At 37.6% G+C, this 27,377-nt stretch overlaps 1 protein-coding gene across 2 annotated transcripts in view; it reads right to left on the reverse strand.

Moving 5' to 3' along the window:
- Nucleotides 1–27,377, reverse strand: part of LOC131154262 (probable E3 ubiquitin-protein ligase ARI8) — a 73,033-nt gene that overhangs the window by 14,282 nt on the left and 31,374 nt on the right. The window contains exons 5-7 of one of the 2 annotated variants that reach the window (XM_058106925.1): nt 18,350–18,522; nt 14,300–14,404; nt 14,106–14,215 (exon numbers count right to left, since the gene is read on the reverse strand). In XM_058106925.1, coding sequence (XP_057962908.1) covers nt 14,106–14,215; nt 14,300–14,404; nt 18,350–18,522 — 388 coding nt within the window. The remainder of the gene's footprint in view (nt 1–14,105; nt 14,216–14,299; nt 14,405–18,349; nt 18,523–27,377) is intronic. The other variant, XM_058106926.1, reaches the window with a different exon arrangement.

The raw sequence follows: 27,377 nt of genomic DNA on the forward strand, positions 1-27,377 counted from the left end.
TCATAATAAGACAATTTCAAAGCGTGCACTATGGCAGTATGTAACCGCAGCGCATATCGTGTATCATATATAATATAATTTATCAGGTTGGTATCATAAAAAATGGTCAAGATATAAAACATATTGCCTATGCATGTCATTTTAGAGAAAAACTGTTTTGTATCATATGCATTGTATTAGATGCTAGCGTTGTATTAGATGCTATAAGACACTGCAACTGTAATAATCAATTTTAATGTGAAAGACCACCCTGGTACAATCCATCCCCCTAAGCCTTAATGCAAGTGAAGAAGAGGTTGTCTAGGTGACTTAGTTGCGAGAGTACCACCTTGGTATTCCTTAATGACATTGTTCAATATATGTTTGATACAATGAGAAGGGCTACGCAGGCCTAGTAAAGCGCCTATGAGGAGTGAGTTAGTTGTTTTTTCTCTTGGCATGAAAAGGGGTAGGGGTAGGCCTAAAATAACTTGGAATGAGGAAGTGAGGAAGGATTTAATAGCCCTTAATCTAATAGAGAAAAACGCTCATGATCGGGTGAATTGACGGAAAAGGATTCAGGTAGCCGACCCCACCTAGTGGGACTAATGGTCTTAAATTTCCACGAAATTGTCGAAATTTCCTGTTTCCGTCACCCTCGAAATCGAAATGGAAGTCGATTTCCGTCTTGCATAATATCTGTCGAAATTTCAACTAATCATCCGAAATTTATCGAAATCTCGAAATTTTAGTGAAACTTGTCAAAATTTGAACTATGCAAGGAAATTTCCCCGGAATGCAAATGAGAGATTTAGAAGTTTAGTGAAATTTCTCTCTTAATTTATTTTAATCGAAACAAAAGATTATTACAAGTTCTTTTGAAATTTATGAAAAAGAAAATTTACAACAACCTTTTATTTAACCATTCATGTCTAAATTATCATTATTTGTATAATAAATAATATTTAAATGTTTTATGAATTTCATTTGTATTAATTGATCACTAAATATGTTTAATGGACATTATCTTACAAATATGTTTGATGCACATATTATATTACAACTTCTCCACCTCATATATAGCAGAGATGTATTTATTTGTAATATATTAGTCCTAAAACTTACATTGTTATGTCTATTAATCATTTCTAAAGCTTTATAAAATAATTCCATGCTTACTACTTATTTCCATTATTTTTTCAAATTGAAATCGAAATCAAAATTTCCGTACTTTTGGAACTTCGAAATTTGAGTCGAAATCGAAATTTAAGATCTTGATGGGACTTAAGGCTTCTTCTTGTTGTTGTTCTAAATCTCTCATTTGAATTCCAAGGAAATTTCATTCTACAATTAAAATTTCACCAAGTTTTGCTAAAATTTCAAGATTTCGATGAACTTAAAATGATTCGTCAAAATTCCGACGGAAATTATGTAAGACGGAAATCAACTATCATTTCAATTTCGAGGGTGATAGAAACCAGAATTTCTATGGGAATTTCAACAATCTCATTGACATTTAAGACTGGTTCCACATGAGTCTTTACGAGCTGGAGAAAGGCTTTAAATTTTGTTAACAAATTGGTGAAGATCCGACTCCCCCATATTCTGCTTCTATGAATTAACACTAAGGAATTGGACCCAAGATCTTAAATTTCAATTTCGACTCAAATTTCGAAGCTCCAAAAGTACGTAAATTTTGAAAAAAATATTAATTTCGATGTCAATTTCGATTTCGATTTGAAAAAATAATGGAAATCAGTAGTAAAACATGGAATTCTTTTATGAAGCTTTAGAAATGATTAATAGACAATAATAGTGTAAGTTTTAGGACTAATATATTATAAGTAAATACATCTATGTTGTGTATAAAGTGGAGAAGTTGTAATATTATATGTGCGTCAAACATATATGTATGATAATGTACATTAAACATATTTAGTGAATCAATTAATAGTTAATACAAGTGAAATTCATAAATCATTTAAATGTTATTTATTATACAAATAATGATAATTTAGAAAAGAATGGTTACATAAACTGTTGTTGTAAGTTTATTTTTCCATATAATTTCAAAAGCACTTGTAATAATCATTTTTTTCGATAAAAATAAATAAAATAAATTAAAAGAGAAATTTCATTTCACTCCTAAATCCCTCTTTTGAATTTCAAGGAAATTTCATTACATAGTTCAAATTTCAACAAGTTTTGATAAAATTTCGAGATTTCGATAAATTTTGAATGATTTATTGAGATTTCGACGGAAATTATGCAAGCTGGAAATCGACCGCCATTTCAATTTTGAGGGTGATGGAAATCAGAAATTTCGACAATTTCGTGGAAATTTAAGACCATGATTGGACCTATCCGGTAATAGGATCCACCAGGAGATTGCCCTAGTCACCCTTTTCCATCAAAGACTTGGCACTTTTGCAAAAGACACAAATGAGGTGACCCATCCTTAGCATCCAAAGTTACGCCCATAACATTATAGACGTCATCAACTAGGTGGCCCAACTTAGTTAGAAAGGAGGCTCTTCCTTTTTCAATTGCCAACCCACATCCAAAACAAGGAGTAAGTGGCCCAGCCCAAATTTCTTAGCTTCCTCTTCCCCAAGCATAGCCCTAGCCACCTCCGCTAGTATCACAGGCTTCACAGCATCCTATGGAACCCTAGCCCCCTTAGCAACATGAACCCAACTGCCTTAGCATTAGAAGCATACAACTTTGATCAAGCTATGGTTGTTTCTGGGATCAATGCCCTAAAATCCTTTGACTACAGCTTGCCCCCACACCGAAAGCACAGCTTTTATTTCCCATACATCACGTCCTACATTCCTCGTTGAATTCTGCTCGAGCATTCTTTCCTTCACCTATCTACCCTTCCATCACCACCTGATCCCACGATCTAGGAACTAAAGCACTTACAGCGCCGCTGCCTCCAGATTCATTACAAAACTCCTAAGCTAATTTGCAAAAATTACTCGCAAAGCTTCATCAACCAACTCCTATTGCGCCACCAGGAATAAACACAGAAAAATTCTTACCTTTCCACCCCAGACCTAACTCTAGATACTTCCCCACCCTCATCCCAACTAATCGTAATCTAGAACTATATATTTCCAATACGAACATTTCAAGAGCCCCTTTCCAACAGAACAATATCTAATAGATCATCCATAAACCAAATAAGTCTCCTTTGAGAGTTTAACCCACCAAATGCCAAAAATGTTCTTGAACGCGAATAGAAATGGAATCTCTCCCACCTTGTCCAATCTTAGATCGAAAGTCTTTCCTTCAATCTGAATTAGTTCCTTTAAGATTGCTTGCTAATTTCGAAAGCCAAAGAGAGAGAGAGAGCCATCAATAAAAAAATTTTGAAATTTTTATCGCACAAAAATTTTCCGTTGATATTTCCACCAATCATCAAAAAATTACCAAGATGTCCAAATTTCGACAAAATTTTTCGAAATTTGGTAGAAACAATTTTTTTTTAAATTGAATTTAAAATTCAAAACCCAAGATTGAAATTTCTTTCTTAAAAATGACCCTATTTTATTTAAAATAAAGATTATTATTACAAGACAAATATGAATAGTAACTGCCAATCTTAAATTTTTAAAATTTTGTGCAAGCTTGAACTTAGATATTAGCTACAACATGTTGTTCGACCTTTTATGTCTAAAATTGATGTATCCACATAATAACTAGTATTTATATGATCTATAAATTTCATTTATATTAATTGAGTATGTTTAAAATAATTATTTTTTAATCAAAAAAGAAGAGATTTTTATTGAAGAGAACAAGAAAATACACAAAGGAGCATATAAATCCTTCATTGACTCTGAAAACATCCAACTCTTTCCAAATAAGCCAAAAAATGTATTCCACAAAAAAAGATCAAAGGATGAACAGGTGAGAGATAGATTCTCAACCATTAAAACACAAACCGCAGATAGAGCCTTCAAAGGCCTCTTACTCTGCAACGAATTGTTAGTGTGAACTTTATTAAGACGAGCCAACCAAATAAAATCCTTCTTTGAGGGGACTTTGGCCATCCATATAGAACTATGAAGCAGGAAGGACATGTTTTTATGGATCAAATGCTCAAAAAAATACTTAAAAAAAAAAAATTGAGAATCCACAAACAATAGTCCCTTCTATCCGAGGGAAGACTACCTTCCAACAAAAATAATAAAATCCCAATAAGAGACTTCCTCCTCCTTTGAAGTAAAGAGTGAAGAAAGAGATTCATCATGCAACGAGAAAAATTTATACAAACGAGGAAAAGAAGTGCAAAGTGAAGAACCGCCACCCAAGGTCTTAAATTTTGATTTTGACTCAAATTTCGAAGCTCCAAAAGTACGAAAATTTCAACGGAAATTTTGATTTCGATGTCAATTTCGATTTCGATTTGAAAAAATAATGGAAATAAGTAGTAAGCATGGAATTATTTTATAAAGCTTTAGAAATGATTAATAGACATAACAATGTAAGTTTTAGGACTAATATATTACAAGTAAAATGTCCATTAAACATATTTAGTGATTAGTTAATACAAATGAAATTCATAAACCATTTGAATATTATTTATTATACAAATAATGATAATTTAGAAATGAATGGTTAAATAAAATGTTGTTGTAAATTTACTTTTTCATAAATTTCAAAAGCACTTGTAATAATCTTTTGTTTCGATAAAAATAAATAAAATAAATTAAGAGAGAAATTTCACTTAACTTCTAAATCTCTCATTTGCATTCTTGGGAAATTTCATTGCATAGTTCAAATTTTGACAAGTTTCGCTAAAATTTCGAGATTTCAATAAATTTCGGATGATTCATGGAAATTTTGACGGATATTATGCAAGACGGAAATCGAGTGCCATTTCGATTTCGAGGGTGACGAAACCGGAAATTTTGACAGAAATTTCAACAATTTCGTGGAAATTTAAGACCATGCCGCCACCCAAATGTCTCCCTAAAATTGAACACAATCCTTACCCACAACAAATTTAGTATAAGAAATAAAAATAAGGTATAAATGTGAAATGCCCCTCCAAGGACTCTCACAACAACATCTCAACCCCAAATTAGCATCCCATCCATTACCCTGCAAGCCAAATTTACTTTTATAAACCATTTAAAATGATTATTATAGCACGGATCTTGCACTGAATACACTATATACTTGTCCTCAATGTATTTCATTTATAATATTTTACTTTACTAACCTGCATTATTATATCTATAAATAGTTTCTTACTACTAATATCCATTTTTTAAAACAATAAAATAAAGATTGAAAATCATATTGACATCAACATCAAATTTTTCATTAAGTTTTTCATAAATATGAAGCCTCAGAATTTTAGTTGAAATTGAAACCTAAAACCTTGGTATCTATACTATACAACACATAGTAGAAGTGGACCTAGGAAGTGATTTTGTTTATTTAATATTTTTTTTTATAAGAAGAGAAGATGTACTAAAAGAGAAACAAGATAAATAACAACTAAGGTGAGGTGAGGAAGTCCTCCAAAATTTTTTTAAAACAAAATCAAAATAAAAAGAGGAAGAGAAGTAAAAATCTATAAGAATTAACCAAGGAAACCCTTATTTAAACCCTTTCCATCATGGTTCACCAAGCACTTTAAATGTGCTTGTTCTCACTAGGCCTTCTTCGCCATTTACCACCATCATGTCTAACTTCGTTTCCTCTGGGATTATAGAGCCATAAACCCATCTTATACATCAATTGTTAAGCTTCTAAATACTTCGTAGAATGAATGGATTACCCTCACCTCATGAAGGTTTAAAAAAATTTAAATTTAAATTTTAAAAAAAAAAATCCCCGCTTGACATTTATGCCTTCCATTTTTGAAACAATGATTCAATTGCAATTAGAAACATAAGGCAACACGAGAGTTAGGATTCCCTTTAGATTGGGAGAACCTCATTGATATTGGCAAATTGGACATGAGCAAGTTCAACACAGCTGTATGCAATAAAGGTTCTCCTGGAAATTCTTCTTTGCACAAGGGGGTCAACAATGGATCCATCATTTTCTAACCAAGTTGTCAAGTTGGAAGTCATGGGAACGCTTTAGGTGATGTGATGAGGTGGTCTTCAGTGCAATCATGAATAGAAATCATGAAAGTTGCTCATTTATGAAGGTATGGCTTCTTTACAACAAGGATAGTTGAGGGGGTGTGTGGTAGCCCAACCTTGATTCAAAAAAGGTTTGGAGGTCTATGGAGCAAGTCTTTAGATGATTATGGAGGAAGGGAGGATTTTGTTGCCATTCAACGAAGGAAAGCCATATAGAGACATCACTCCAAGGCTTCCTTTGCCCAGTGATATATTGGAGGCAAAGGAGAGCCAATGAAAGGGAGAAGATCTGTATAAACCCTATATGGCTATATCATATACCTTCAGAGCTTCATTTCTATTAGTGTTGATTGGGAGGTTTGCATGAGGGGTCGAGATGATGATTTAGGGAAAGCAAGTGGAGATTTAGGCAAATAAAGCTGGACGTCTCCCATTTAGTATCTGCAGATGACACCATTATTTTCTATGGAGCTGAAGAGGAGCATCATTGTTATTTAAGGTGTGTTTTCTTGTGGTTAGAAGCTATTTCTATGTTAAGGATGAAAGTCAAAGAAGTGTTTTATTCCAGTGAGGAATGTGGGGGATTTGGGTGCCTTGGGCTAATCTTGGACGTAAGGCAGGTAAGCTCCCAACAGCATACCTTGATTTGCCATTCAAGACCTCCTTCAAATATAAATCTGTTTGTCAGTGTGGTGGGGAGGTCAGAAAGAAAGCTTGAAAGCTGGAAAAGACACATTTTTCAGACACAGCCAAACTCACTTTAATTAAATAGTTGGCCTATTTCAGGTCTCTTTACTACTCCAGCAATATTCAAAGGGATTCTTTTCAGGGCAGTAAGGATGGGATTAAAAAACTCCATTTGTTTGGCTGGAGGACTAGGGTAACATATGAGGGGTAGACTGGCCACCACCTATCACCTTATGTTTTAGGTAAATCAATGATCTAACATGGTATCAAAGCCTATATGACCAAAAGGTCTAGAATTCAATCCTCACTCCCCCACTGTTCTGTGGTTGGGGGGTCTTGGGTTCTAAACTTGTTACCTGCGTTTACCATGTGGGTGTTAAAAACCATCATACACCCTATAATGGGTGTTATCATCACCATAGTTGTTGAATGGCAGGCGCACAGCTAATGAAGGTGGAATTGCACATTTATTGTATTTGTGTATAAAATGTGCTGCATAAGGGATTCTCAATTTGTAAATACATTAGTACTAATACTTTCAAAATTAATAAAAGATTCAATAATAGAAGAAGAACGAAGTAGAAGAAAAAAGAGGAAAAGAGAAGTCTGAACAGTTCCTAAAAGAAGAAGAAAGAAAGAAAGAAAGAAGAGAATGTGTGTGTGTGTGTGTGTGTGTGAGAGAGAGAGAGAGAGAGAGAGAATATTTCAACCTAATCATCAAAGATAAAGAAAAAGAAGAAAAGTGAGGAATTGAGGCTGAAAAAACAAAGAGAAATCAGAACTCAGAAGTGAGGCACCGAGACTAAAAATTAAACAAATAAATAAAGGAAAACAGGGTTTAACCAGGTTGCAAAAGAAGAAGAAGAAGAAGAAGAAGACAAGCTATGTTGGGAAAGAAGAAGAGAAATCAGAACTCAGTTTCCATATTAAAAGTAAATTTAAGAAAGGTTCTTGGCTGGTATCATGGGTTGCAAGCTAGAGACCTCTCCTTTGAATTAACTTGGTCTCTCTCAGCACCAAGTTTGAGGAAAAAGGATTTGGAAATCTCCTTCTGAAAGATTTTTAAAAAGCATAATCATCTCTCTAAAGGTGGAAGACTCACTCTCAAAGCACTAAATTATCTGATTATCTCTCTAAAGGTGAAAGACTCACTCTCAAAGCAATATCTCCAACCTCCAATTTAATTTGTGTAATTGTGTCTCTCTTCCCTATTCCTCGCTTCAGGGCCAATAGATTAGAAGACATTCAAAATAAGATGTATTTGCAGGAAATATGGCGGAGATTTTCAATTTTCATTTATTTAAATGGGAAGTTGCTAGATAACCAATTCCAAGAGGTGGCTTGGGAGTTGGGGCTCAAATCTCTCACATTTTTTTTCAAGGCCTTCCTTGGTAAATAGCTTTGGAAATTCATGAACTGGAGAGAGTTGAGACTTACAGTGGAGAAAGATTATTGCCTATGACCTTAGTAACAATGGGCAGGTATTCAAAGAAGGAACCCAGGCAGCTCTGCGGTAAGTGTTTGGGAGTCGATCAGGAAAGGTACTCTCATCCACCTCAGTGTTGGAAATCAGAGCAACATTTTCTAACAGCATGACAGCCAGTGCGGCTAATCCCCTCTTAATCCCCAATTTACTGCTATGTTAAGTCTACCCTGCAACAAAGAAGCTCTGGTGAGTATGCATGCCAACCACTCCATCAATTGGACAGTTTGGAACATTCCCTTGTAAGAAATGCCCATAATTAGGATTTGCTGATTGCTATGGATGCTTCTGCAAAAATGTCCCCAACTGTACCAATCTGAGTGTGCCTATATGGAATCTCAAAAAAGAACGGCTACTTCACAGTCAGCTCCTTCTACAAGCAGCGGGACAACGCCTCTGACACCAGGCTTAATTTCTCCTGAAAAGCTATTTCGAGATATCTTATGCCAACCAAAGTTGCTTTTCTTGCTTGGGAAGCAACTTTGGAGAAGATCCCCTCTTAAAAACCTTCACAAAAAGTGTTTCACTTTAATCAATAGATGCTTTCTATGCAAAGAATATGCCGAGACTGAAGACCATTTACTGCTTTACTGCCCCTGGACCAGTATTTTTTGGAATCTGGGTACTGCTCTTACAGGATAGCACTGGCTATGGGAAAAAAATATCTGCGTATATAAGCATATTCCTATGAAGAGAAAAAGGAAAAAAGCTTTATCCTCAATTTCATTCACTGTTTTGAAGAATCAAATACTTCAACAACCCTCAAGGATAGATGGCTTACAAGTCTTACAAGTTGGTTTAGTGGGCTGTACATGGACACACACAACTCTTGTCTTCTTTATCACACTGTTAATTCAACACTTCTTGTTTCCATCTCATTTCTTTGCTTGTACATGGCTGGCACCAAATCTCTCTTTACTGATCAAAAAGAAGAAGAGAAAAGAAGAGAAAGTGAGGCATTAAGACCTAAAACTAAAGAGTTCCAAGCCGATCATGAAAGAAGAAGGAAACAGGGAAGAAGAATGGGACGGTTGATAAGTGATACACCCTAAAAGATTAATTAAAGAATGAAACATATTAGCAGTAAGTTAGGCACAGCAACAAGATGCGATAAGGAGCGGACAGTTAAGACAGTTTAGGTATCTGCAACGTAGGCAAAATAGTACAATGGTGAGAAGTGAACTAGTTGTTGTTAGTGGCATAAAAAGGGTAGGGGTGGACCTAAAATAACTTAAAACATGATTATAAGGATACAATAGCTCTTGAATTGTCGGAGTAAATTGCCCTAAGATCGTGTACATTGGCGGAAAAGGATTCATGTAACTGAACCCTCCTAGTGGGACTTAGACTCTGTTTGGCAGCGCTTAAAAAAAGTGCTTATAGCATCTATCATTTAAAGTAAAAACTTTTACAAAAAAAAAAGTGGTGTCTGGCTCGTGCTGTAACAAGCACTTCTTGCAAAAACTGCTTTTCCAAAACCACTTCTTTTGAGAACTTCTTAAGTGCATTTAGCGAAGTAATGGAAGATATATTTTTGGTCACTTAAAAGTGGCACAGTTCATAGGGGAGTCAATTTTGCAAATATAATAAATTTTAGTGATATCCAAATACAACTTATTTTAAAATACAACCAAACGCGACTTATGACTTTCGGGACTTCTCCAGGTCAGCACTTATTATCAGAACTTAGCACCTATTCTGAAAAGAACTTCTCCATAAGTGGTTCCAATCGATCCCTTAAGGCTTGGTTTGTTGTTGTTGTATCTATTTTAGTGCCAAGGCTTGTGAGACAAGCATTTCCATGTTTAATTAGCAAGGGCTGACTAATGAACAAACGACATTGAAAACAGAACCACCCAATCAAGCATGCAACTAATTCATATTTGAACCAAAGTCAAATATGGATTTGGATTGATTTCGTTCCAAATTACCATGTGCACTAAAATCCCATGCAAACCTTGCCTTGAAAGTTGAAACTCCCCTTCTCTTTATATTTTTGTTTTAATAACAAACCATGTCCCATCACATGGGCACTAGCCCAACATAATCACCACTCATGCTAGCACTCATCCATCCCCTATTTTCCTCACTATTAGCACAAGCATGTTCCTTGGGCATATCTCTACCCATTTATCGTCCAAAACTGTTAGGACCTTCATCATCAAAGATATGGTTCCCTGCCACATCAACTATTTGTATTTCAGACATGAGAGATGCCATCCAAAGGAGAGTCCATATTACACCCATACTGTGCACATAGCTCATACAATAACTGATCAACACAGCCAAAAGTGCTATCGAACTCACTCTCCTCATCTAAAACATCACTCCACTTTTTATCCATAACACTAACTTCATCTTTTCATTTCTCCCTAGATGAAACATTCACAGCATCTAATTGAACCTTCACTTTTTTTTGGACAAGAAAAAATCATTAAATGAAAAGAAACAGAAGTACAGTATGTGGACAACAAGACATACTCCAAAAACCAACTAAAACAATTATGATAGTGCTGCACCCCAATCCCTTGGAATGTCGAACAGCGACATTGCTTACAAAAAGCCCAAAAGAATGAGCCCTAAGTGAGGCCAAAAAGAGTACTCTGTCAGCACAAAAAATGAGTTGTTCAAGCCTTAAAAAGTTCTCATGTTTCTCTCAAACCAAAGGGCCCACCTAATAAAAAATACTGCACAGCCATAAAACTCTTCCTTTTTTACTTCTTCGATAGCCCCAATATCTCACCAAAAAAACAACACCCACATCATAAGGACATTACACATGCTTCATCAAGCAAGAAATAGAGCACTCAATAGTAGACTTGCCACTCGACCATGTAGAAAAATGTGTGCATTTGTCTCATTAGACTCAGCACATCATACAAATGTCTAGACTGAGTGCCTTATAGGGTCTTCTAAATAGTAACAATCATGCATATCAATCCTGTTAGGAGTCAAGAGTCCATATAAAAGTCAGAATCTTAAAAGGAGCCTTAGTATTCCAAATTATATGGTTCAAAGGAAAGTGACTAGGAGAAGAAGGGGGGAAAAAGACTTAGAATAAGAACCAGAATAATCCCACACCCATACTATCATATCACTCTTGTTAAGGGGAACAAAATAGTTTTAAAACTTAGGGAAGTAGTAAGCTCATTGACCTCCCTTTTATATTGAGATTCTAAAGAAATGTCTTTAGGAAGGCCCAAGAGCGAGCCCCCACAGAAGAAAACAAAGAATTGATTGGTGCCTTGTAACTGAACAGAGCCTAAAAAGAAGATGCACCAACACTTCCAACAAAACCTCTCCCACCCAAATATCTTCCCAAAACCTAACTTACTACCATTATCCAATCTGAACCAAGTAAAAGGAAAGAAATATAAGCAACATTGGAAACAAATTTCCAAGGACTTATAATGAAAGAGCTCTTAATAAACATTACCACTTCCTCTAGTATCCCACCCATTTCAATTAAATCCATACTTACCTCTATTCACCTTGAGCCAAATGGAATTAACCTCCACAACCATTTTCCAATTAAAGGGATGATTTTAGATACCACATTGACAAGCCCCTGCTCCCCCTTCCGACTTTAGGTCTTCTAACCACATCTGAACAAACAAGGTGGCTTCTCCTATTTGCCCCAATACAGGACCAAGTAAAAGCTCTCATAAGCCTTCCTAGAATCCCTGCTACACTCCTGGGAACTCAAAAAAAGGACAAGAAATAAATGGCCATGTTAGGAAGGGAAGCACTAATGAGTGTAAATACGACCCCCTTCCACCCCTCCAACCTCCTACCCACCCTCTCAACTACAGGATCCCAAAAAACCGCATATGCAGGATTTACCCCATCGAGAGAGACGTAAACAGGACAACAGCCACACTAAAGAAACAAACCAGCTTTACCCTTCCCACCACTCTTCCCTTTAACTGCATTTTTGCGCACAACTCTCTCAAGGGTCTTTTGCTCAAAAACCTGATGCATTCCAACCCAGATTGAACCACCTTGCTCCAACATGCTCATCATAAGCTGCAGCCCTACCTTGCATAGCCTCTGCTGGGTACCACTGTTAACTTTTCTTCAATCATGCTGACCATAATTTCATTGATCTCTCCAATTACCATCAAAGACTGAGTGATTATAAATAGGAACTGCCCCCTTTACCTGAGGTTACCTAATCAATCAAGAAGAACCCTAGGCAAAGAAGACGACAGAGTAGATGTTGCTACAAAATTCCATCATCTTCATTGAAAGCAAATCGCTGATGAGCTGAATCACTCCTCAGATTGCCTAAAACTCAGCTTATTCCCATATTTTTGTCTCCTGGCCCAACATTTTAAGACATTATCATTGGGCTTGCCCTGAATATTACTGAACTTCTCAGAAATTGGGCCTCTTTGTTGATTTAAAACCTGTCAGATTGAACCTTGGGTCTGGCCAGTTTTGAAAGTAATCTGTTGAGCTGAAGGAGTGAGAAAATAAGCCTCAGTACAGTTACAAGTAACAGGTTCAGCCTGCTTAAAAATGGCGCAGGTTCAACACTATATTAATAGTGCCTGACCAGCCCAATCTGCCGACATACCATATGTTTCTTCCTCCCCATTGCCCCCAAGCCCTGAAAACAAGCCACCCCTCTGCAATTGCCTCACATTCAGAAAACATCACCAAATCTCCACATTTGCTGCATTTTCAACCATGCCTCTGTGCTCCCACCTTGAATGCCCCATTCACCACTTTCTTGCAGTTTAAATTATTATGCTTCACCACCAAAGAGCCTCCACTAATGTTGAGTAGATGAATTTGAGCCCATTACCCACACAAAACTTCAGAGCTTCCACAAAATGTTGCCATCTTTTCCCATTTGAACTCAATCCCTGACCAAGACACTTCCCTCATCGGTTAGATATAACCACTACCCAATACCAGAATCTGCCAAAATTCCTTGAAATTATTCAATCTCAGAAAAACCGCTGAATAACAGTAGCAAATCCATCTCAGGATCAAGAGAGAAACCCTAACCCATCAATTCCAATTCCAATCCTTCTCCTACCAGCTCCATACGCAGAGCAAAAGCCTTAAGAACTGTACTGAACAGAGGAAACTGTTCTCCTTCATCAATCCTTGACATCATAGCCATCAAAGCGAGCGCGAAGATGAGAACAAGAACAGAAGAACGAGGGAGAGGTAAAAAGGGAGGAACCATCACGCATAACTCCACTTTCTAGATTCTTGTGCCTCTCTTAGCTGCAGGAACCTCCCATACCACATTGAGAGGGTTAATAATCCTTGGACTCCATGGCAGTTCAGATAAACTAATTAACTAACATGCTAGATTTATAAGTCAAAGACAGAATGTAAACCTTTTCAAATGGATCATATAAAATTCATCTCTATATATATCTTTTGATCAGATTTTGAACTATGACTTTGTATGAACACCTACTATAACTTACCATGCAGTTTCAATTGACACATGCACAGTGGCCCCCCCCCCCCCCCAAAAAAAAAAAAAAAAAAAAACTAAATCCCAACCAAATTCTTTGCAAATTAAATCATGTTTTCACATTTTTTTGCACATTGATGTTAGAACATCAGATAGTGATAAAATGAAGTACTGGGAATCTCACATAGATACAAAATTAATATAATAGATACAAAAATTTTGAACTTCCAAATCAAATCATGACCTAGCACTTCCAGCAAACATCAGTTATTTTGTAAAACATTTGAGATATTAGGTACAGCATCCAAACCCATGAATGACTTCCTTAAAAATTCTTACCATCGCCTATTATATAATAGATAATATAACTGAAAATAAGTTCACATGCTACAAAATTATACCATACCAGTTCATGTTTTCAGACTCAGCACTATTCTTCAAAATCCACTTGGCCACAGTACCACAATCAACTGGACGGTGTGCTTCCTCGGTACACTGCAAGCTAAAATTCATGTACTAGAATGCTAAAAATATTTAAGAAAGACACAGAAAAGAAGCATAAAAAATTTTAAGGAAGCCTGCATTTTAAGAATAACTCACATTCCAACAAAAATTGTACGAACAGTGGCATGTAACATCAAAGCTTCCACTACCAACAATAAAATCCACAGCATAGTCACACCCTGGAGCAGGGCACCATTTGGTCTGCAGAATAATCCAAATTTATATTAATACACACACACACAAACACACGAATTTAAATTAATATACAAAAACACACAAAATATTGGATTGGAGAGCAACTTGTGAAAAAACCCTAACATTGTGTTCGGGAACATGGAGTTGGACCTTTAGATTTGGAATTGTGTGGATTTTAGCAAAATGTGGTACAAAATTGTATTCTATTTTGTTGAATTTCACACTATTCAAATCCACAATTCAAACTCTATGGTCCCAAACACAGCACAAATGTTCTTCCGTTGTCAAACTTTCATCAGAAAATTAATCGAGACAATGCCTATGCAATGACAATTTTAGTGTAAGGAAACAAAAAATAAATAGTTATAAACAGAAATCTGAAGAAAAATATTTTTTATAGGCTTTTTTTAGGGCAAGCAAGCGATAGCTGCTTATAGACTGAATGGGTGCATGCATGAGTGGTGGGAACCACCCATCACCAACCCGTCTTGGATGCTGCGATTTTTTAAAGCATTGGGGAGCAAGAAACCAGACCCACTTCTTTTTTATATATTCCCCTAATATAAATATGCTTGATGCCTTTTTCCAAGCACGCACCCATTTGATGAGCAAGTGCCACTTAACCTTTGAAATTTCTCATTTTGGATTATGAAGATATTGCAAGTCTGGAAGCACAGCATTCCAAAACCAAAGCTATAATGTGACAATATCAAAGGATCATCCAATTACAAATATTACACAACATTGAAACATCTAAGGTACAATTTCTTAGAAATTTTTGCAAATGCCCCATGAACAATTAAGCATTCTTCTCTAAACAGAACCAAGCTATCCTAAAACAAAATGAAAATTTTAAATACCAATTCACGGGTTATACATCATTTAAAAATCTGAAATACTATTTCTCAATTGCAGACGACAACCAAAAGCACCACTACCTCCAATCCCTCCAACTAGATGCCTTAAACAATGGACACAAGCCCCGCAAGTGCATGCGCGCCGGGGGGATGGGGTGGTGGTGGCGTGGGTTGCAGGGGTGTAAAAAAAGGGAAAGCGTGAGGTGTTAGTTGCACCCCCAACAAATGGGAAAAAAAACTCCCCCACGGCCTTTTGGGATCCAGCAACAACAACAAAACCAAGCCTTAGTCCCACTAAGTGGGGTCGGCTGTAAGAACCCGAAATATGAAAAATGGGTTTAAATATTAAGAGAGGGGCAAAATTGGAAATTGCCGGGTCAAAGGGCTATAAAAGGAAATTTCCTTTGCTTCCTCATTAAGAATTCTCAAATATCTCTCTCTCTCTCTCTCTAAACCTCTCCCTACTCCTTCTCTCTAGAATTCTTCGCCGATCGTTGATGGAATCGGAAAACGGAAGCTACCACGAGGATCGTGGAAGGATTCTCTACAACTTCTACGGATCAGAATCTCGTTTCGGAGATTTTCGGGTTTCGGCGTAAAATCAAGGTAAGGCTCGGTTTTCAATTCTGATCCGGTAAATTTGTAGGTAATTGTCTTGTGAACATATTTTGTACTGTAATTTGTAAGTTTTGGAACTTGATTCGCTGTTTAGGGACCTTGGAGTTTGGGATTTGCTTACGGGGTTAAGGTAAGGGGAACTATGTTTATATTGGTTATTTTTGAAATCGGACTCGGTGGAACTGTGGTCCACGATCCTGTGTGTGTTTCGGCTACTCATTTGGGGGGATCTAACGGGGAAAACTATGGGTTTTTTATTATTACAGTTTTGGGAAAAAGGGGACGACGGGCTGAATCCCGGGTTTTGTTGAAAACCGAGTATATGTGTGATTCATACTGTGATATTGGGCTGGCCATGCCTTGACTTTGTTTAAACTGTATTTGTTTGGAAAACCACGATTTAGATTACCAAATGAGTGTGGTTTGTTTGGTTATATGAGCATGCATGTGTGCGTGATATGTTGAAATGCTAGTAGGAACGTGGTTCCGAAATTGTCCCAGGTACTGAGAGTGTCTGGCACTATATCCGAGGGCGTGTTATCGCCTGCCATATGGGCAAGAGTGTCCGGCTCTATATCCGAGAGGGTGAGCCTATTCTGGCAGATCAAGCCGAAGGGTGTGGATCCACCAGTTTAGCGCCGATAAGATGCCATGGGAGTCGAGGACTAGCCATGTGCCGGTGGCGCCGTGTTCGCGGGTTGGCTACGGGCCAATGCCATATGTCGCGGGCTGGCTTCGGGCCGAAGAGTGTGACGACACTGAGGATTACTAATCATGTGTATGTATTGTGACGGGGTTGCATATAAATGGCCGCCGTATGTGTGCGTGTATGCACTGTGTAAATTAGTACTGGAATGCATTTAATTGCGTGTATGTTGTATCATGATAACACTCAAATGCCACACACTGATATAACCTGTGTTCTTCCTTACTGAGAGGTGTCTCACCCCTGCTGTACGTACATTTTTACAGATCCTTCAGGTAACCGGAACTAGCGTCTTGGTGTAGGGAGCGTAGTGGCCGGTGTACCGCGTTTAGCGCTAGGTAAGTGCTAGGACTTTAATTTTGGTGGGTTGCCATTTTGGGATGTGTTGGGCACCCGTTTGTACATTTTTGATAGAGCATTGTGTCTACTCTTGTATAGACTCTGGTATGCTACTGCATATGTATATAGATGACATTTTTTCGCTGCGTATATGATTGTATTTGGATGTGTTTATGGTGCCTAGGAACCCCACGGGGTCGGACCCTCATCCTTTGTACTGTATCTGTGGTGATTTGTATGATACAGGGACAGGTTAGGTTACATTCTCACCTCCGAGTCCCATTTTCAGGTTTGGGGCGTGACATCGGCTATATGAATCATTTTCCACCAATTTATGCGATCATAGATCATTTCTTTTGATAGATCAAGGATATTAAATCCTTACTCACTATCTCCTCCCAAGTTATTTTAGGTCTACCCCTGCCCCCCACAATAACTAAGTCACTCTTCCTCACAGGTGCACTATGTGGCCTACGTTGCAAGTGTCCATATCATCTGAGTCGTCCCTCCCTTATCTTATCTTTCTATAGGAGCTACACCTAACTTACCACGAATATGTTCATTCCTTAATTTATCTTTCAATGTTATACCACTCATCCATCTAAGCATTATCATCTCGGCAACTTTTACTTTTTGGATATTATGTTTCTTCATCGCCCAACATTCCGATCCATATAGCATAGCTGGTCTTATAGCTGTCCTATAAAACTTCCCTTTCAATTTTAAGGGTATTCTACGATCACATAGCACACTTGAAGCACTTCTCCATTTTTCCCAACCTACTTTAACTCTAAGCATTACATCATCTTCAATTTCTCCTTCAGCTTGCATAATAAATCCAAGGTATTGAAATCTACAAGTGCTATTTATTTCTTCATCATCAAGTTTAACTTTGTCTCCAATATTCCTCCTATCATTACTAAAATTACATTTCATATATTCTGTTTTATTTCTACTTATCCTAAAGCCTCTAGATTCCAAAGCTTCTCTCCATAATTCTAACTCAGCCTCTACTCCGTCCCTAATTTCGTCAATTAATACAATATCATCTGCAAACAACATACACCATGGAACCTCCTTTTGAATACTCTTAGTCAATTGGTACATCACTAAAGCAAAAATATAAGGACTCAAAGCAGATCCTTCATGTACACCTATGGTAATTGAAAATTCTCTAGTTTCTCCATCTATAGTCCTTACACTAGTCATTACTCCATCGTACATATCCTTAATGACATTGGTATACCTACAACATACACCCTTTTTTTCTAAAACCCACCATAGAATTAAATAATTTAAAATAACTACCAGAAGGTGATTGGGCACAAATGTGAAGCAAATGCATTTTCTTTTAACGAGTCAAAGAAGAAATACCAAAGCTTCAAATATGCTACTACATTCCTATTATCCATTTTTTAATAGATAAGCTACCTTCCGGTTATCTTCAACATAGGATCGAAGAAAATAACGAGAATATTTCTCCCTATCTTCATCAGAAGCCAAGACGTTTATCATATCCTGATCAACAGCAGCAGCACAGGATGGATCAGGACACCGCAACATCAAACATCCAGGACCATCACTAATGGCTGTGCTAATATAACCTGTAAAGGTGAGGGAAAAGAAAAAAAATTAGAAAATAAAATAAAAAACAAAAACTGAATTTTCCCCAAAATTTAGAATTAGAAGAATGTATACCCCAAAACCAAAACTTAAGCATGCTTTGAAAGGACAACATTCTGACAACTGCATATGAATTTTCGAACAGGAATAGATAATTCTACTTAGAAATGTGTCAATTAATAAGTTTTAATAACAAAGTAAAAATCAGTAAATTTAGATACAAAACAAACCTGTACATATCACAATATACATAGGTTTTGTAATAAAAACTTTTACCGTTTGCTGTAACATTACAAAACAGATAAAGACCATACTTGCTGAATGTAACATAAATCTAGGGCCGCAAACTACCCTAGCCATTTGTGAGCAGCTTGGTAGCTTAGGTCAGTAAGGGCTCTGGCTTGTTCATCTGCACAAATGTGAAAATCCCAAGGTTATTTTTTTAGGTTCATTTATTAAACAAGCCAAACCCCATAAGGTTGAGCTCAACTCATTTAAGCTTGTGAACTATCCATTTGTAGGCTGTTTGGACTTGTTTATATGCTCAGATTAAGCTGTGGATTCATTTAAAGGCCCAAATAAGAGGAGTGCTAAAGATGTCAATTTACACCCATTTAACCAGATTCTATTTAGGCCTTCATTTATCACCCTCCAGACCCTAAATTTCTCATTAATAAAACTAACCCCAACTCAATACTTCAAATATCAGAAGTAAAGAGACAAGTTGCAAACTCATTCACCTTTAGAAATTGCTATCGCTGGCAAAATGGAAGACATAGACATGGTAGCATCACCACAACACTCCATGTTTGTAAGTTCATTTCATAAATTTATCTAATAAATTTATCTTTAAATTAAATTTAACCAAAGCTCGGTTGCAAGCTGGTTCGGCTTGAACTCAGTTAATACTTTAATCAACAAGCTTGAATAAGTACATTCAAGCTTGATTCACGCTCAGCTCAACCCTTATAGTTTTATTAAGATTTTAACCAATAACCAGAAGCATAGTAAAGCTCAGCTCAGGCTGAACTGACTTGATACTTCAACAAACAATCTTGAACAAGCATATGCAAGCTTAGCTCAGTTTAAGCTCAGCCACTATGACAGCATTTCATTTTTTTCATTTTAGATAGGAAATGATTTTGTTAACACCACATGAATGCAAGTACAAGGCAAGGAGCACGAGATGACATCCACAACTAAACATAAAAAGTGCCAACAACACAAACAAAGTTAGAGCTGCCCTCCAGTCTCTTTGAAGGTCAGACACATGAACACAAATACAAGGAAAGCAGCACAAGATGACATCCACAACTAAACATAAAAAGTACCAACAACACAAAGCTAGAGCTGCCCTCCAGTCTTTTTTAAGGTTAGACACATGAACGCAAATACAAGGCAAGAAGCACAAGATGACACTCACAACTAAACATAAAAAGTGCCAACAGTGCAAACAAACTAATCTAGGGCTGTTCTCCAGTCTCTTTAAACTTTAAGGTAGGACACAGACAACCCCCCAGAAAAAACTGAAAGAAAGAGCCTATAGATACCAAAAACACCACTTTATCCCATAATAATCTAAGGAATCTAGAGTGACCCTTGAAGGCTCTGGCCTTCCTCTCAAAACAAAGTCCACAGGATTGCAAAAACTGCACAGCATCTTAAAAGCTCTTCCATTCCTGCTTTCCGCAAAACCCCAAAATCTCACAAGTAAGAAATACCCCACAGTCCTAGGCACCACCCAAGCTTCACCTGAGCAAGAGAAAAGAGTGTTCCAAAGATAGTCTTCCAACCAACAAAGAAGTAAAAGATGAGCATTAATTTCTTGGACTCGCAGGACATGGACAGGCATCAGGTCTGAGATACTTACAGGGTCTCATGATACATGCGCATTACCCCTATTGAGACACAAAATTTTAAAGGGGATATTTGCTTCCAAATATTAGTCTCCAAGGAATAAACTAAGAAAAAAGGATTTGGAAGAAAAGAGATCTGATGGATCATCCACCAATACCCTCTCATCCCCCAAAATGATCCAATGCAGTAAGCAAAATGGAGAGCTCGTAAACCTCCCTTTTTCATTGAGATTCCTTAAAAAACGGAAATCCCATGAGACCCCCCCCCCCCAAAAAAAAACCCCAAAAAACCCCCAAAATAAAAAAAAAAAAGAAGAAAGAGGTCATAGGTGCATTGCAAAAGGAAGAAAGCTTAAACAAACGAGGCACCATTAGCTCCAATAAACTCTCGCCCACCCAAGCATCCTCCCAAAACAAAACCTTGTTGCCATTACCCACGTTGAAATGTGTGAGAAGAAAGAAAAGACAAGCAACTTGGGAGATGAACTTCCAAGAAGCAACGCTGCTTCCTTTAGTGACCCGTAGCATTTCATTGGCAACATTGTTTCTACCAAAACCGGGTAGACCGTGCCCCTCTTGGGAGCCATACAATGCACTTTTTCCCACCAAAATGAAGAATATCATGCTACTGATATAATGTAGGATTCAATTGACAATCTATCCCCCCCCCTCCCTCTCTCCTTTCTTTTTTTTCCTCTTTTTGATAATTATGCATACCCAAAGTTGTTGATCCGTAGCTATAGGACCATATAGTAGCACTTTGATAGACTTCAAGTTCCACTTCTAAAGATTTTTTTATCAAAAAGAAAAAAGACTTCTTGTTTCTTTCTTTTTTTTCTCTTTTTTTTTTATAACTATGCACACCCAAAGTAGTTGATCTGTAGTTATAACTTATAGGACCACATAAGTAGCACTTCTATCGGCTAAGTTCCAATCCCTTGAACCTTTGCACTATTGCACAGAAGTTAGAATAGAATTAACTCACACTAAGCATTTATGCAACTTGATTTTGCTACCACCCTCTACTTCAAGCTTGATTACCCTCTACCCACTTTCAGCCCTACTACTAAACCCTTAACAACCACCAGCGCTGCCATTCTACTCAACACATGAATCATTTACACAACAGAAATTTTGGATATTCAGCTCCCCCTCCGCCTCCCCTCCCCCCCCCTCCCTCTCTCTCTCTCCCCCTCCCTCTCTCTCTCTCTCTCTCTCTCTCTGAGGCTCACTGCTTCACATCCTTCGTACATCTTCGAGCTTGGCTGCTGTTAAAATCTCCTAAAGATGGGAAAGGAGGAAGTCTTGGTTAATGGTTATTTGGTCATTTAGCATTATTAGTATGGGTTAGAGTTATGTTAGTAAGTGCGAGTTAGTAAGGGTATTATGGTCATTGGTGTTGTGCTTGACATATATTACAAATAGAGGGAGAGACCAATCATTGATGTTAGCTCTTCCATTTTACCCAATTATTCAACACGGTATTAGACCATGATTTTGAGACCTAAACCCTAATTGTCAATTTGTCACAACCACCATCAAAACCAAAGCCCAAAACCCTAAATCCGCTGCATGTCTACCATCATAGAATAATTTCCAACAACACTAGCCCTAAAAAACAGCTAGCAGCTGCTGGAAGTCAGACCAGTCACCGGAAATTTCCTGGGCAACACTGCCAGCTTAGGAAGATAAAATCTACTATAGATTTAGCAAAAACAATGCCATACACCCACAGACACTGCCGATCTGCCCCCCATTGAAACCCCATCTCCAAACAGTGCCTTACACATCCTCACCCACAGGTCAAATGCTGGCAGGGCCAATCACACGTGCTGGCACATGATGCCAATTTTAGGCATGTTTTTGGCCTGAATTCATCCAGCAGAGCTTGAATACCTCTATAAACATATTAGTGAAGCTTTTCGTGATGTTTTTTGTCCAAAGATCTCACCTTTTTTAATTGCTCAAGTGTGGCACCCCAGGAATGGCTGTTTGATGCTTCCTGAAGCTGTTTGTCAATGGTTAGAACCAGTGGTATTTGCTGTGTTTTTTTATTCATACATTGCATGCTTGTGGTCTGCATCGGTTGTCAAAGGTTGTGTGTTGGGATGGAGTTGCTGAATTCAAAAAACATGTTGTCCACAAGTGTATTTTTTTATCTGCAGCTCTATCGAGGTGGTTTGTTTGTCGGGATGGAGTTCCCAACTCGCAAAAGTGTGTATCCCTCGTCAATTACTTGTTCGAGTGAACAGCATACTATAACTGTCTTAGAGGATGGGTATTCAAGGTTCCTGGAGTATCAGGTGTTCCAACAAGCATCTCATCACATTGCATTTTTTTCTCAGAAAGGTAATCATACTGTTTATATGTCATCTTGTATCTCTCCCACTGGTCCTTTGGTTATTAACTCTGCTGCTACAGACCATATGACAGGTGTCACCAACTTCTTTTCTTCACTCCAGTATTCTAAAAATCTACATCAAGTTACCCTTTCTAATGGGTCCATTACTGCAGTTAAGGGAATAAGGAACAAGTAAATCTTACTCCCTCCATCTCTCTCTTCCTTCAGTTTTGTACATTCCTAAATCCCCCTTTAATCTCATCATGTTTGTTAGTGAAATTACAATGTCACTAAATTGCTCTGTAACCTTTTTTCATGATTCTGTTTATAATCAGGATCTGCCGACGAGGAAGACAATTACCACAAGACGTGAGACCGGTGGACTTTACTACTTTGAGTTGCTCTCTTCTCCTATTTCCTATGGTGTCATTGTCAAACCACATCAAATCCATTGTCTCCTTTGTCACCCACCATTGGACAAGTTAAAATATCTAGTTCCTACTTCTAGTTCTATGTCTAACCTTAATTGAAACTCTTTTCAATTAGGAAAGCATCATCGTGTTCCCTTTTTGCCTCCCAAGTCAATAAAAGAGCATTAGCCCTTTTATGTTAATCCATTCCAATGTTTGGGGTCCTAGTTGTGCCACATCAAAGTTGGGTCTTGATGCTTTGCTACATTTGTCAATGACTAATCCAAAATGACTTGGTTGTATTTAAGGAAAGACAGTTTTAAGTTCTTTAATATCTTTTGTACCTTCTATTCTCAAAAAAGAATTCAATGTGAGATGCCAATCTGAATGCTTCATAGTGATTAATGCTAAGGAGTACTTTAGTACTCAGTTCACTACCTTATGACTAACTCTGGCATGATCCATCAATACCTTGTGCCCAAACTCCACAAAAAAATGGAGTTCCGGAGGGGGAAAACAGATATATTCTTGAAGTCACTTGAACCCCATATCAAATGAATGCTCCCAATTTTTTTTGAGTGATGTTGTGCTCACCACTTCCTCTCTCATCAATAAAATGTCATCTTCTGTCCTTGGTGGTAAAATCCCATATTCAATTATTTTCCCTAGGGCTTCTTTGTTCTCCCTTCCTCATATATTTAATTGTGTCCTTCGTTCATCAATTAAATCTAGGAAGGGATAAATTGGATCGTCGTGCTATCAAATGTATTTTTCTAGATTATTCCTATGCTCAAAAAGGATTTCGATGTTATAGCCCCACTTTACATCGATTCTTTGTCTATGTTGATGTCATTGAGTTTACACTGTACCATTCTGATTCCTTGAGTTCCGTTGACCTTGATAGGTCCCTTCCTCTACCGAGCCTTCCCAATCCTAAATTATTTCCTCCATCTAGTCTTTCTAGTCGCTTGGATGATTCCAATCTACTAGTGTACACACTGCGACTCAAGGGACGTGAGCCTCCTTTAACTTCCACTTCTACACCTCCATTTCCCTTGTCAGATGATCCTTTTCACCAAGTGGTTGATCCTCTTATTGTTGTTCGAAAAGGTAAACGCGCGTGTACCCAACTTCTAATCTCTAATTTTGTTTCTTATAATTTCTTGTCACCCTCATACTATTGTTTTGTTAGTACTTTATCTTATGTTGTTCTTCCAAAATCTATTTCTAAAGCCCTATCCCATTCTAGGTGGGGGACTGCAATGGTTGAAGAGATGCATGCGCTAAATGATAATGATATATGGGATTTGGTACCTCTTCCTTCTGATAAGTTTGTAATTGGTTGTCACAAGGTGGACAATGTGAAAGTCATTCCTGATGGTTTTGTGGCTTGTTTGATGGTCCACCTCGGATTATTCAGACACATTCTCTCTAGTTGCTAATCTTGCCTCAATACGTTTGTTCATCTCCTTAGCCACTATTTGTCATTGGCCTCTACATCAATTAGATGTGAAGAATGCTTTCCTACATGGTGATCTTCAAGAAGAGGTCTACATGGAGCAACCACCTAGGTTTGTTGCTCAAGGGGAGTCAAACTCATGTGTCGGATTAAGAAATCATTACATAAATTAAAGCGGTCTCATAAAGCATGGTTTGGTCGATTTATTGTAGTACTTGAGTTTGGCCTCCAACAGTATGCAGTAGATCACTCTGTATTTTATCATCATACTTCATCCTAGGATTTTGCTTATTATGTATGTGGATGACATTGTGATCAAGGCATCCAAGACCTAAAAAAGTAAGTCTTAGACCAAGACTAGGGACCATTGAAGCACTTCTTGGATATCGAGATCTCGTACGAGAACAATCTTGACACAAAGGAGATATGTCCTTGATCTTTTAGATGAGATCATACTTCATCCTAGGATTTTGCTTATTATGTATGTGGATGACATTGTGATCACTAGAGACGATGATCAAGGCATCCAAGACCTAAAAAAGTAAGTCTCAGGCCAAGACAAGGGACCATTGAAGCACTTCTTGGATATCGAGATCTCATACAAGAACAATCTTGACACAAAGGAGATATGCCCTTGATCTTTTAGATGAGATTGGCTATTGGGATCCAAACATTTTGATACGCCCATGGGTCCTAATAGTAAGTTAGTGCCAGATATGGGTGATTTATTGCCTAACCCAAGACGAAGCTGGTGACTTGTTAGAAAGTTGAATTATCTCAAAATCACTCAACCATGCAAGTCTTTCGCAACAAGTGTTGTGAGTTAGTTTCTCGATTCTTCGAGAACAAGTCACTGAGATGCAGTAATTCGCATTTTGAGATATCTCAAAGATGCACCAAGGAGAGGTCTCTTACATTAGGATTGAGGACACACTCATATCTAGGGATATACAGATGCAAATTAGGCCAAGTCGCCTTCCAGCCAAAGATCCACAACTAGATACTGTATCTTTGTTGGTGGTAATTTGGTTTCTTGGAAGAGTATGAAACAAACTATGGTAGCCAGATCAAGTGTTGAGTCAAAGTATAGGGCTATGGTGCATACTACATGAACTTTTTTAGTGGAAGAATATGTTGGAAAAACTAGGTTTTCCACATTGATGTGTGATAATCAAGATGCTATTTATATTGCCTCCAACCCGGTCTTCCATGAGTGGACAAAGCACATTGAAGTTGATTGCACTTTGTTCAGGAGAAACTTTACAGAAGCTCATTACAACCATTCATGTGAAGTCTCATTTTCAGCTTGTTGATTTGTTCACTAAAGCCTTGGGAGGTGCTCATGTGAAATTCGTTTGTAACAAGTTAGGAGCATATGATATATATGCTCCGACTTGAGGGGGAGTGTTAATGGTTATTTAGTCATTTAGCATTATCAGTATGTGTTAAGAGTTATGTTAGTAAGTGTGAGTTACTAAGGGTATTATGGCCATTTGCATTCTACTTGACATATGTTATAAATAAATGGAGAGACCTATCATTGATGTTAGGTTTTCCATTTTACCCAATTATTCAACACTCTCGAAGGCTCTTCATGCTTCCTAGCCACAACTCTCTCTCTCTCGCGCGGTAAGGACCTTGATTCACTCTCCTCAGTGCTTTTGATCAAGATGCTGTTAGTTATTTATGACGGGGATTTGTTCAATTCAGATCGAAGGGAAATCCTTCAATCAAAGATTGGATAAAGTAGGGAAGGCTGGAGCTTTTCTCGTTCTAGAGACTCTCTCTCACTCTCACATGGTAAGGACCTTGATTCACTCTCCTCAGTGCTTTTGATCAAGATGCTGTTAGTTATTGATGATGGGGATTTGTTCAATCAGATCAAAGGGAAATCCTTCAATCAAAGATTGGATAAAGTAGGGAAGGTTGGAGCTTTTCTCGTTCTAGAGAAGAATCAGCAGCACAATTTGTGCGTTCAGTTTTCTTCAGCTGCAGCAAAATGGTTCTCATAGGGATTCCCATTTCTTTCTGGAAATCTAAGCAAGGATGTTCGTAAATCTCGGGTGAGTTTTGTTTATTATTGGATGGTGATTCATGTGATGAGAGAAGGGAAATTCCAGGGATTAAAGCACAGATGGAAGGCAAAAGATATTCTATCTTTGTACCTAAATGATCCAAAGACGATGGAAACAGCCCGATGTTTTGGTGAGCTCTTATTTGTCAGGCATTGATGGAATTGATAGTAAAAGGAGGAATGAGAATCGATCTTGGAGTCTTACGGGGGTGAGCTTTTCTGATACTTAGCGTGATTGGCGTTATGTGTTGGAGTGTTAGTTTGTGCTGGTTTTTCTCTCTCTTGTTTTTTAGTCTTTAGGTTATTTCTTAATGTATTTTATCTGGATTTTCCAGACTTTGTTAAGGAGATGTCTTATTCTCCTAGCTGTATATTCTTATTCTAATAATGAATTCATCTTTTGTTATCCAAAAAAGAATCAATCCTGGAGTCAAATAGTATCAGGAAAAGTTGATGCCGATAGAGTTCCTTTGATTCCTAAGGTTGGTGCATGCTCAGTTCCTAATAATGAAGTTCACTCAATCCCTGAGGATGTGCTGGAGGTGGTGCATGTTCGGTGTGAGGGGATGATGCAAGAGGAAACCCTGCAGAAAGTTCTGCACGATTAACCAATGTCCCTCACAGAGGAGGCAAGTCTAGAGGTGGCTAGGGTTCTGCATGAACGATGGGATGATGAAGGTGGGGTGGGCTAGGCCT

Source organism: Malania oleifera, chromosome 4, assembly GCF_029873635.1.
Source record: "Malania oleifera isolate guangnan ecotype guangnan chromosome 4, ASM2987363v1, whole genome shotgun sequence".
NCBI lineage: Eukaryota > Viridiplantae > Streptophyta > Magnoliopsida > Santalales > Ximeniaceae > Malania > Malania oleifera.